The sequence below is a fragment of the Poecilia mexicana genome, unplaced genomic scaffold (genome assembly GCF_051168715.1).
Source record: "Poecilia mexicana isolate PSO_F unplaced genomic scaffold, ASM5116871v1 scaffold_11, whole genome shotgun sequence".
Classification (NCBI taxonomy): domain Eukaryota; kingdom Metazoa; phylum Chordata; class Actinopteri; order Cyprinodontiformes; family Poeciliidae; genus Poecilia; species Poecilia mexicana.
The window spans coordinates 27,897,704-27,910,226 of NW_028263380.1; the positions used below are offsets into that span (position 1 = coordinate 27,897,704).

A 12,523-nucleotide genomic window follows, 5' to 3' on the forward strand; every position below is an offset into this window, starting at 1 on the left:
AGTTTAAAACATAAAAACATATTCCACTGAATCAAAGACTTTCTGGAAATCCAGAACAACATGAAACCATCATAGTTAATTAACTGGGAATACTCAGTTAGAGCCAGGACCAGTTATTATTAGTTCATCTACCCTTCAGAAGACCAGATTCAACTAATTATATCTGATAAATGCACTTTTAATGGAGCTGCTAGAACTTTAGTGAACATTTGATCATCTGTATTGAGAAGTCTGATTGGTCTGGGATGATTCAGGTTCATTTAATCGTATCCAGGTTTAGGTATTGTGGCGATGACGCCCTGCTTCATTGTTGTCATAAGTTCTTTTTGCTTAACGCTTTCCAAAACTGCACCAAACAACATTTTTGTTTTCTCCAAAGAATTATACTAGTTATATTAAAAGTGTAGCATCAGGGCCTCTATCTGATGCTACACTTTTAAAAACATAGTCAAATTGTTCTACACGGAAATTTTCTTCACAAATGTTTCTAAATGTTTTAATCATGGTGGGAATGAGATTTCTGATTTTTTTTTTTAGGTCTGATGCTTTTATTGTGAAGGGGAAACTTCCGGTTTAACTGTTAACACAAAGGCAGCTTAACGGCAACCAAAGACCGAGGATAGGTTGGAGCTGAAATGTTTGGTGTTGGTAGCAGCCCGGTTTATAGCAGCGCACGGTTTGGGTAAGATGTTAGGACGTCCAGGCATTTTGTCACTTTAACTGCGATTTGCCTAATTTAATGCTAAAACGAAATGTTACTTTTAAGTAGCAAACATAAACGGCTGTGAGAGAAGGCTCTTGGTGTTCAGCTGCCTCTGTTCTTGGGTTCATCCCCAGATCTCACGGTGAAACCGGGGCATGAATTCAGTTACATTATTGGTCCCAAAGAGAAATTTAATATTAATCCATCAGTAAGGTGTCATCCTTCATTATGCTGCAAAGGATTTTATTTTCATGTTCAACTTGTTTCGAAATCATTTTTAAAATATGTTTGAGTCCGATCTGCAACTGTCGGTTAAAATGAGAACCAACAACTTCATTGACAAAACCAGAAAGTAATTAAACGTTTTGGAACAGATTTCCTGTCCTTTATGTTCTGCAAATGTTTCTGCAGTTTCTGTAATTCACTTAAAATCACGTCTCTTTGGTTTTCTTTGTTATTATTAGATAGATTTTATTGCAGACTCAAAGTCCAAATCACTTTAAAAAGAAAAACAATGAAATAAGAGAATAAAAAGTACATGAAGAGACCCCGAACCATTCAGGAGGCAGTCGTACCAATGTCTCCCAAGGACAGATGAGTATCTTGCTGCACTATATTTAACAGGATAATTCTGTTATTAGACTGGTTTAAACGGCAAATAAGTGAATACATAAGCTTTTCTCAAACAGCCATCAAAGAGCTGATCCAACCAGTTGACTGGCTCTGGTCCACCTGGGCCTTTTTAACAAAATCTTAACGCATCGCTATAAAACATCTTGAGTCTCTGGAGGCTGGCTTGGTTAAAGTTGCACCACAGACAGCGATGTAGAATATGACCTAAACAAGTTCAGGTTGACTTCATCAGGACAGAATCCAAACTTACGGACCGGACATTTGGCTGAGCACATTTGAACCTGACGGTAAATGTCCCCAGCATCAGACGGACGGTCTGCCAACACATGACCAAGATGTTTGACTTGATTTGAGACGTTCAGTAAGATCCCAGACAGCTTGACATCAGGGGACGCCATGTTTTTGTCCTCTTGAGAGCGACAGACCAAATCAGACTTCTGGATGGACTGAATTGAACATCATGTCGTTCACCGTATGCTGAACACACATTGAGCAGCTTCTGAAGACCAGCTGAACTTGGACTAAACCCACTAAGTCATCAGCATACATGAACTGACTTGTAATTGTATCTCCAACCATACAGCCAGTTCTACACAGGTTGAGCTGCTTGGAGAGCTCATTCATACAGAGATGAATCAATGCAGGGGATAAAGTGCTTCCTTGTCTGACTCCATTACGGACACAGAAGGGTGCAGACACACAGTTGTCCCATTTGACCTGCACAGTTTGGTTAGCACACCAACAGGACAGACATCTTACTATGTATTTAGGCACAGCAGCTTGGCACATCATTTATTGCTTTAAATGATTTTATTTTTCACGCTCAGCCGTTTTTGAAAGCAGAAGAAGAGAGTTGGAGCCTCTGATGTTTCACTTCCTGCTGCGATGCAGAGTTCAGTCTGAGAAGAAGAAGAAGAGGTTCATGTGGAGGATCATCTCCTCGCTGTGACACCAAGATGAAGCTGCTTCAGTTCCTCTTCATCCTCCAGCTGAGCTCGCTCTCTCCAGGTAAACTTTACATTCACAGGCTGAAAGGCAGAGCTTACAAGGGACATGTCATACAAAATCCACTTTTTTATCCCATAAATGTTGTTTTTGTACGTTGAGTGTCCAGGAATGCTGCATAAATGTCTTTCTATTCTCTCTGGGTTATATTTTTCAGTCTGTTCATTTTTCTCTCTTGCCTGTAACCTGTCCTTGTCTATGACGTCACCACTTGCTGTGGAAATGCTGAACAAGGTCATGACTTCCAGCTAATCAGTTCTGAGAATCGGCCATTTTTTTTCCTGGCGGTGATTTTGTATCTGAGTTCAGTTCTGCTGCAGTTGCAGGTAAGCGAGTCGAACCGCTCAGAAATGCGTGTATTAACGCTCAGGAGTCTCACATCGCCGCGGCATCAGAGCCTCTTCTGGTTAATGTCGGTTTTCTCGGGAACGTTCCCACATCAGAGGGGAACGTCCGTTTTTGGAGACCTGAAGGACGAGCGTTTCAGGAACCTCCGCCAGGATATCAGGAGGGATTTTCTGGAAGACTTGGTCTGACTGAGGGTCGGTTCCTTCCCTATGGAGGCGAGGGACACAGCGAAGCGCTAAGCTGCTAATAAAAGGGCCAGCAAAGCTGATTGTAGACATGAATGCTGTGTGTCGGTAGAGACGTCCTGGCCGGTGGTCAGCATTGAGCCTCCTGTTAGCGCTGTGTGCTAGCTGCTAGCTGCTAGCTGCCTCCTGGAGGATTCAACTGCTCTGCATGCTTTGGATATAATTATTAGTTTTTGCTGTTTTTGTCCCGGGGAACAAAAATGATCCAATTCGGTGACGCTCCGTTAGCTAACTCCTTCATTATGTCCAGGCTTCGTTTAATGCATTCATATTGTGGTAGCATTCATATTTGAAGAGTCATCTGACATGCATGGACTGTAGTTAAACTACGCTCCATGTTGTAGGGAGCTGGTGTGGATGCAGAGGGAGTAAATCCAGTAACACCATCACTGCCAAGCGTTCATGTGAATGCGCGGTTCTGCAGGTTCTGCTGCTCTGGGTCAGACTCTGGCTCCAACAGGTAGAAAGTTTCTCTGCCGGTAGATAATCGCTGCTACCGAACTACAGAAATGGCTGAAGGGGTGGAAACGTCTCCTTCACATTTAAAATACCGAGTTTCTGTAAAACGCCTGAGAACAGGAGAAACGGGGAATTCAGACCGAAGCATTGCAGTTCTACTGTCTGCAGACCAGAAGTGAAGGAGTCAAAGCTCCACATGCTCACTTTAAAAGAGCAAGAGTAGTTCTCTCTAATCTCCATAGTTAAAATACTAGTTTGAGCTTCAGTGTTAATCAGGAGTCTTTGTACATTTTTTTATTCAGGATAATTTTTCCAGTTTTTCCTTCCAGGATTTTATTTCTCTTGAAGTGTGTTTGGTTTAAAAATCAAAACTAAAGATATTTAAAGGTGCAGGTGAGGCAGCTCTGATAGTTTCCCTCCATCGACTGCAAACTGAAACGGATGAATCTCCCAGTCCGCGTGTTTTAAATCCAGAATCCTGTTGTACATATTCTGTGTTTCTGCAGCTTGTTGCTTCACAATGCTGCTCTCAAATTAAAAACTAAACTCCCTTTATTCGTCATTTCAGCTCTTCTCGATGCTTCCACTCCAGATGCTGGGGTCCAAGTGCCACCTGAAGACATGGACGGTGAGTAAGACGTTGATCTGCAGCCTTTCCTCCCGACAGAGAGCCAAACTCATGTCCTGCTGTTCTGGTGCCGGTGGTTCGGCCCGCATCAGGCGCAGCAGCATGCAGTGTGATGCTGCGGCGGTGGCAGGATGTGGGGTGACCTGCTGAGGAAGTGCCTCTGGGCGATGCAGCAGCTGCAGCGCTCCCACGCAGGCTGGCGTCAAACACGCTGCAGTTATTGAGACAAACAGGTTCAGCCTCAGATCCTCACTTTACCCGCAGAATCACAGGAAGGGAAACACACCACTACAGGAAAGGAAGCAGAATCGCACTCTGACAAGAAAACCTAAATGTTCTGTCAAATGAAAGCAGGAGCTAATTTTACTTCAGTTCTCCGTCTTCAGGCCTGTTCTCCTTTGCTTGTCCTCCATCTCTCCCTGTCGGATTCACAGCAGCACCTTCTCGCATCTGGATGTTTCTATTTGCTGCCCCTGAGAAACGTTGGGACATATTTTCTAGGAAACGGCTTGTTTATTGCTTTGTACATAAGTGGTGCTGTTTGAAAGTGAACCAGGTCAAGAAATGTTCATGTCTTTGATCTGAAAAACAACAACGTCTTTATTAGTAACTTTATAACCTTTGAACCCACCGGCGGTGGTTGATGCTGTCAGGCTGGAGAAGGAGTCCTGTCGGGCCTTTCTGGCCGATGGGACCCCGCAAGCAGCTGATGGGTACCGGCAGACCATGCGGCTCGGGTGGTCGCTGAGGCAAAAACTCTGGGTGGGAGGAGTTTGAAGATGTCATGGAGAACGACTTCAACATGGCGGCTTGAGGGGGAGAGCAGTACAGCACCAACACTGATTATAGTGGGGGTGGTGTGCTGCTGACCTCCACCTGGGACGTCTTGGGTCGGTGGGCAGAATACGTCCAAGTCCACCTCAGGCCCAACAGCACCTCTTCCACTGAGGACGCAGCACCTGGAGACTTTGGGTCAGGCTCTCCAGTCTCTGGTGCTGAGGTCACCAAGGGGGTTAAAAAGCTCCTCGGTCAGATTCACCCAGAGTTCCTTAAGACTCTGGACGCCGTAGGGTTGTGTTGGTTGACGTGACTACAGAATGTGTCCAACTCCAGACGGATCTCACCCTGTGTGATGAACCGAAGATTGAAAGTTGTGATTCATCGGTCCGTAGCACCTTCTCCCAGTCTTTAATAGTCCCACAGTGCTGTTGCATGGCCCAGGCAAGCCTCTTTGTCATATTCTAACATCTTAGCAATGGCTTTCTTGTTGCAACTTGCTTGGTCAAACCTGCAACTCCAACTATTCTTATCAGAAGTAATCGTAGTAATTTCAGTGGTTGCTGAAATGACTGCAACCGCTATTAAGCTGTGCTAGAAGCTGTTGTCCTGTGCGCCACCTATCAGTCTAGCTGTTAACGCTCAGACACTTGTCCTTTGTTTCAGTCCTTCCTTTGGGTCTGCCAGACCTCTTCCTGTGAGAGTTTGCCCCACTGAGGGTAGATCTACGTTTTTAAATGTCTGTTGTTGGAATTCATTTTGCTTCACTACCTGATCAGTCCTTGAGATGAAAACATCACTGCTGCAAACCTCACTGACAAACTTCCCACTTGCAATAAACCTCAGCGCTGCGTATAAGGACTGATCCCCACTACAAAAGACCTGAATCCCAACGCCTCGTCTTTGGAGTCCACCTCCAAGTGAGACAGCAGAGCTCTGAATCTTTTCTTTCTAACCTTCTGGCCAGGAAGAAGATTTGTTTCAAAACCTTCAAAGTGTTCACTAGAAGGCAGTCTGCATATCCCACCTTTCTCTGTTCCCTGAGAGACGTGAAAGTCTCTTGATGCGTCTACCTGCTGAGGCCTGCTGTGGTAACCTCTACGGGGTCGGTTCGTGGGGTCAGCAGCCTAAGCAGGGAGACTCAGACTTCCCCAGCCTCCTGGTCCGGCTCCTCCAGGAATCCCATGGCGTTCCCAGCGGGGAAACATCGTCCCTCCAGTGTGTCCAGGTCTTCTTCTGAGCCTCCTCCCAGTGGGACCTGAGCACCTCACCAGGGAGGCGTCCATCCCAACCAGATGCTCGAGCCACCTCAACTGACTCCTCTTGTCGTGGAGAAGCAGCGGATCTAATCCGAGTCCATCCAGGATGAATGAGCTTCTCTCTCTAACGGAGACCCCAGACCTCCTACGGAGAAAACTGATTTCGGGCGCTTGTATCTATCATCTTATTCTTTCGGTCACGATCCAAAGCACGTGACCATAGATGAGTTAAGGAATGTAGACTGACCAGTAAATCGAGAGCTTTGCCCTTGACTCGGCTCTCTTTTCACCACGACAGACCAATACAGCGCTTCACTGCACCCATGCACCGCTCCATTCTTCCCCGAGATTCTTCAACTCTCCACCTGGGGCAGGACCTCTTTCCCACCCAGAGAAGGCACTCTGCCCTTTTTCGGCTTTAGACCCTTGGATTTGGAGGCACTGCTCCAAATCATCCTGGCCGCTTCACACTCGGCTGCGAACCGCTCTAGTGAAAAAGCAAGGTCACCAAAACGGATCCCCTCTGCACCTTGGCTGGTCTAGAAATTCAGGTGGTCAGAGCGGCCCGGCTGGCCCGAGTTTATAACTTTCCTCTGCTCATACTGACTTTGTTCTCAAATTTAAAACAATTCCCTTAGCTTGATGCTGATACTCTGTCAGAGAGGAGTGTGATTGGTTTTCTGATTAATCAATAAATGTACGCAATATGGTCAAAAGTTTAAAACATAATTGTTCCAATTTGCTGTTGCAGTCCAGTGAATTCATGATAATAACCATAAATGGTGCTGGGGTGAGGAAAGAGCTGCAGAGGTTAAAGGTTAAAATAACAAACGTTTCAGAATCACACAGACGATGGAGGCTGACCAAGCCTCGACTGCTGGGCCCAAAGGTTCTGGATTACTAACAGAACCGTCTGTTTGAGTAGAAGCGGTGTTGGAGAAACGCTGAGCAGCATTCAAAGGCTCTGCAGGAAGCAGATGATTAACAGACGTGTGTAAAAAGGATCTGCACAGAAAGTTAGTCTCCTCTGGTAGAGGTCTGTCCTCTGATCTGATCTGACCTCTGATCACAGCGTCTTCCTGCATCGTTTCCACTGCTGTGTCTCTGAGGTCGTGACCTTTAATTGATCAGCGCCAAGTATCTGAACCACAAGCTTTGCTGCCAGTTAGGATAACCGCACATGTTCTGCAGCTCTGCTGAGACTATTTAACATCATCATCTGTTTATCATGCTACGCTGATGACGCTCTGTTCTATGTTTCTAAAATCCTTCAGGTTGCTGCAGATTTCTGGTCCAGATTTGTTCCTCAGTGGATGATGTTTGAGTATTTTCTCAGTTTTCATCCTCTGCTCTGTGACCCTCTGTGCCCTCAGACGACCCTTACGTTCATCACCTCGGCAGCACATGCAGGTGGACTCTCAGGATGCCTGGAAACAGGAGTGGGGAGGCGGTTCCACTCCCACCGGACTATTTAGACACTCTGACTGAGTGGATCTGCCAGGACCTGAAATGCGGAAGAGTTCATATTATGAAGGAAATCGTTGCACCTCACGACAGCAAGTGTTTCCAGGACTGTGTGTACCGGGACCGCCGTCTGCAGAACTGCTTAGAGACGTTTACGGCAGGATGCAACATTACCACAGAAGTGGTTTGTGGTGAGATTTCCTGATTCCCCAAGACAATAGTACATTTATGTTGAAACTGTTTTAAAATGAGGAAGATTCAGTGGTGAAGCTGCACCTTTAACTTTATGAAATGAAACCATATTGATGTTGTAACAGTTGAGGAACTCTAGAGACTGCAGGTAAGAGTCTCTCATCTAGAATCTGTAGAATCAGTGATGTCTGAATTCAGTCACTGGATTGTTTTCAGGTGTGACCTTCCTGCTTTAACATCCTGGTCATGTTGTCTTCAGGTCATCAGTCCGTTCGGCTGGAGGGACATGAGGATCAGTGTGCCGGGCGGGTGGAGGTATGGAAGGACGGGAACTGGGGCACGGTGTGTGACGACAGATGGGACCTGAGAGAAGCCAAGGTGGTTTGCGCCCAGCTGGGCTGTGGGACCGCTCTCAGGGTGACGGGTCAGAATGGATTGTTCCCTCCAGGGAGCGGACCGATTCACCTAGACGAGCTGAACTGCACCGGGAACGAGCAGAACCTGTGGTTCTGTCCGGGTGTCCAGGAAATCTCCGACTGCGGACACAAAGAGGACGCTGGTGTGGTGTGTTCAGGTCAGTCTGATGGAGTTCACCCTGCAGTCAGTGGATCGCTGGTTTGATTTCCGTTCTGCAGCCCTTGTTTGTATTGTTTGCTCCTGCTGGTGTTGGTCAGAAAAACTGATGGTGCAAAATTGCTGCCTTGCTCCTGTCAATCTGCCCAGGGTAGCTGTAGCTTCAATCTAGTATCCACTATCACCAGCATGTGAACTGAAATCTACGCTGTACAGGTCAACTTGAAACTTTTCTCTTCCTGTTTTCCCTGCAGAATCTAAGGCGTTGTTTAGAGTAACTACACCAGGTACGACTGAGTTGATGAATTTTCAGCAATTTCAGCCGAGTCTTTGAATCTTTTCATGTATTTGATGTTTGTCTGTTGCTCCAGCTCCTCCATCAGCCGTTTATTCTCCAGAACATATCGCCATCATATTGCTGTCCATTCTAGAGTTTCTTTTTGCCATCCTCAACATCTTTCTCTGCTGCCGTTACTTCAAATGGCACCGTAGGTCCTCGCCTGGTAAACATCTGAATCTGTAGCAAATCTGTCATATCTGCAGTGAATCCAGCAGTAAGTTTGTTCTAATATTGTTTGTAAAGATGAGCGAGGTGAGAAGAAGAGAGCAGACGCTGGTGTGAAGAACCAGGTGACTGTGAGAGTGTAGAATCCTGAAGATGGACCAAAGCTTGAAGAAGCACAGACTCCAACATCCTGATTATTGGTTTAGAAAACAAGTAATAAAAGGAATGTATATTGATATACACTGTAAAAAATGTTGCATTATCATCAGGGGCATCAACCTGCCCCTGATCTTTGGGCCTAAAGAGGATGAAGATGATGATGATGGATGAAGATGATGATGCAGGATTTTCTGTATAAGTCTGGTGGGCCACCAGGCTACTTACTTACACTCAACCACTGGGCTTAGCAAGTTTTCTGGGGGAAAAACTTGCTAAGCCCGCTGACAAGCGCCTGGTGGCCAGGCTTAGCCCAAAGAGGAGACATGGGTCCCCCTTCCCATGTGCTGTGGGAGGGGCTAAGAGGGTTGGGTGCAGTGTAGGATGGGTGATGGCCAAGGGTGGGGGTCCTGACGATCTGTTCTTCGGCTGCAGATGCTGGATTTTGGGATGTGGAATGGCACCTCTCTGGTGGGTAAGGAGCCGGAGCTAGTGTGTGAGACTGAGAGGTTCCACCTAGAAATGGTCGGCCTCACCTCAACGCATGGCTTGAGGTGCCATAACACCTCGAGCCATGTGTCCTTGAGAGGGGTTGGATATACTTTCACTCTAGAGTTGCCCCTGGTGAGAGTGGGTATACTTTTTGCCCCCCATCTCGGCGCCTGTACGTTGGGGTTTACCCCAGTGAACAAGAGGTACCTTCCCTCCGCCTATGAGTGCGGGGATGAGTTCTGACTGTGTGTGCTTACGCACTGAACAACAGTTCAGATTATGCACCCTTTTTGGACTCCTTGTAGGGGATACTGGAGAGGTAAAGGAAGGTAATTTTATTTATATTGCACATTTTCAGCAACAAGGTAATATAAAGTGCTTTGACAGGAATTAAAAGCAAATACAAACAAAATAAACCAAAGGAAAGAGCAAAAGAAGAAAAAGAATCTAATGTTGATCCTCCTGGGGACTCCCTTGTTCTACTGGGGGACTTCAACGCTCATGTGGGCAATGACAGTGAGACCAGGAGGGACGTGGTTGGGAGAAATGGCCCCCCAATCTGAACTCAAGTGGTGTTCTGTTGTTGGACTTCTGTGCTTGTCATGGATTGTCCATCATGAACACCATGTTCAGGCATAAGGGTGTCCATATGTGCACTTGGCACCAGGACACCCTAAGCCGCAGTTCAATGATCGACTTTGTTGACATTTCTTCGGCTCTGCAGCCGTATGTTTTGGACACTTGGGTGAAGAGAGGTGCGGAGCTGTCCACTGACCACTACCTGATGGTAAGTTGGCTCTGGTGGTGGGAGAGGAAGCCGGTCAGACCTGGCAGGCCCAAACGGGTAGTGAGGGTCTGCTGGCAACGTCTGGCAGAGTCCCCTGTGAGACGAAGCTTTAACTCCCAGAACTTCAAACACGTTCCAGGGGATGTGGGGGACATTGAGTCTGAGTGGACCATGTTCCGTGCCTCCATTGTCGAGACGGCTTATTGGTTCTCCAGGAATATGGGGTACCAGGCCCTTTGATACAGGCTGTCAGATCCCTGTATGACAGATGTCGGAGTCTGGTCTGCATTGCCGGCAGTAAGTCGGGCTCGTTTCCGGTGAGAGTTGGCCTCCGCCAAGGCTGCCCTTTGTCACCGATTCTGTTCATTACTTTCATGGACAGAATCTCTAGACCAGCCGAGGTGTTGAGGGGATCCGTTTTGGTGGCCTTAGGATAGCATCTCTGCTTTTTACAGATGATGTGATCCTGTTGGCTTCATCACGTCGTGATCTGCAGCTCTCACTGGAGTGGTTCGCGGCCGAGTGTGAAGTGGCAGGGATGAGGCTCAGTGCCTCCAAATCCGAGGCCATGGTCTTGAACCGGAAAAGGGTAGAGTGCCTTCTCCGGGTTTAAGTATCTCAGGATCTTGTTCACGAATGAGGGAAGAGGGGAGCAGGAGATCGACAGGCGGATTGCCGCAGCGTCTACAGGGAAACGGGCACTGTACCGGTCCGTTGTGGTGAAGAGAGAGCTGAGTCTAAAAGTGAAGGTCTCGATTTACCGGTCGATCTACGTTCCTACTTTCATTTACAGTCATTAGCTTTGGGTCATGACTGAAAGAATGAGATTGCGGATACAGGCGACAAGTTTTCTCCGTAAGGTGTCTAGGCTCTCCCGTAGAGATAGGATGAGAAACTCGGTCATCCGGGAGGGACTCAGAGTAGAGCCGCTGCTCCTCCATGTCGAAAGAAGCCACCTGAGGTGGTTCAGGGGTCTGGTCAGGATGCTTGAGCCACCTCAGGTGGGACCTGATGAGTTCAGGTCTTACCAGTAGGATGGGAAGACCCAGGACACCCTGGAGGGACCATGTCTCTCGGCTGGCCTGGGAACGCCTTGTGATTCCCTGGAGGAGCTGGAACAGAGGCTGAGGAGAGGGAAGTCTGGGTCTCCTTACTTAGGCTGCTAGCCCCGCGACCCGACCCCGGATATAGGGAAGAAGATGGACGGACGGATGAATGGATGGACTGGTGGTGGTGATGATGATGATGGGTGAAGGAGAAACTGTTTTTGTCCAACCAGCTGCTGTGGAAAACGTTTCCATTCTCTTACGTAGGGGAGTCCGACCAGAGGGTCCGACCAGAGGGTCCCCGACCAGAGAGTCCCCGACCAGAGAGTCCCCGACCAGAGAGTCTCCGACCAGAGAGTCTCCGACCAGAGGGTCCGACCAGAGAGTCTCCGACCAGAGGGTCCGACCAGAGAGTCTCCGACCAGAGAGTCTCCGACCAGAGAGTCTCCGACCAGAGGGTCCGACCAGAGGGTCCGACCAGAGGGTCCGACCAGAGGGTCCGACCAGAGGGTCCGACCAGAGGGTCCGACCAGAGAGTCTCTGACAAGAGGGTCTGACCAGAGGGTCCGACCAGAGGGTCCGACCAGAGGGTCTCCGACCAGAGGGTCTCCGACCAGAGGGTCTCCGACCAGAGGGTCTCCGACCAGAGAGTCTCCGACCAGAGGGTCCGACCAGAGGGTCCGACCAGAGGGTCCGACCAGAGGGTCCCCGACCAGAGAGTCTCCGACCAGAGGGTCCCCGACCAGAGAGTCTCCGACCAGAGGGTCCGACCAGAGAGTCTCTGACAAGAGGGTCTGACCAGAGGGTCTGACCAGAGGGTCCGACCAGAGGGTCCGACCAGAGGGTCCGATCAGAGAGTCTCTGACAAGAGTCTCTGACCAGAGGGTCCGACCAGAGGGTCCGACCAGAGGGTCCGACCAGAGGGTCCGACCAGAGGGTCCGACCAGAGGGTCCGACCAGAGGGTCCCCGACCAGAGGGTCCGACCAGAGGGTCCGATCAGAGAGTCTCTGACAAGAGGGTCCGACCAGAGGGTCCGACCAGAGGGTCCCCGACCAGAGGGTCCCCGACCAGAGGGTCCCCGACCAGAGAGTCTCTGACCAGAGAGTCTCTGACCAGAGAGTCTCCGACCAGAGGGTCCGACCAGAGAGTCTCTGACCAGAGGGTCCGACCAGAGGGTCCGACCAGAGGGTCCCCGACCAGAGAGTCTCCGACCAGAGGGTCCGACCAGAGGGTCCGACCAGAGGGTCCGA

General features: G+C 48.7%; 1 protein-coding gene across 1 annotated transcript in view; it reads left to right on the forward strand.

Annotated features, from left to right (window-relative positions):
• Window positions 1-433: 433 nt before the first annotated feature.
• The window catches only part of LOC106910241 (scavenger receptor cysteine-rich domain-containing protein DMBT1-like), a 35,492-nt gene continuing 23,402 nt past the window's right edge, over window positions 434-12,523 (forward strand). Inside the window, exons 1-12 of the mRNA XM_088009836.1 lie at window positions 434-682; window positions 2,164-2,344; window positions 3,962-4,021; window positions 7,973-8,287; window positions 8,541-8,573; window positions 8,658-8,789; window positions 8,870-8,922; window positions 9,383-9,571; window positions 10,107-10,226; window positions 10,347-10,450; window positions 11,540-11,644; window positions 12,261-12,448. Of these exons, the coding sequence (XP_087865962.1) occupies window positions 2,293-2,344; window positions 3,962-4,021; window positions 7,973-8,287; window positions 8,541-8,573; window positions 8,658-8,789; window positions 8,870-8,922; window positions 9,383-9,571; window positions 10,107-10,226; window positions 10,347-10,450; window positions 11,540-11,644; window positions 12,261-12,448 (1,351 nt within the window). The 5' untranslated portion in view covers window positions 434-682; window positions 2,164-2,292. The remainder of the gene's footprint in view (window positions 683-2,163; window positions 2,345-3,961; window positions 4,022-7,972; window positions 8,288-8,540; window positions 8,574-8,657; window positions 8,790-8,869; window positions 8,923-9,382; window positions 9,572-10,106; window positions 10,227-10,346; window positions 10,451-11,539; window positions 11,645-12,260; window positions 12,449-12,523) is intronic.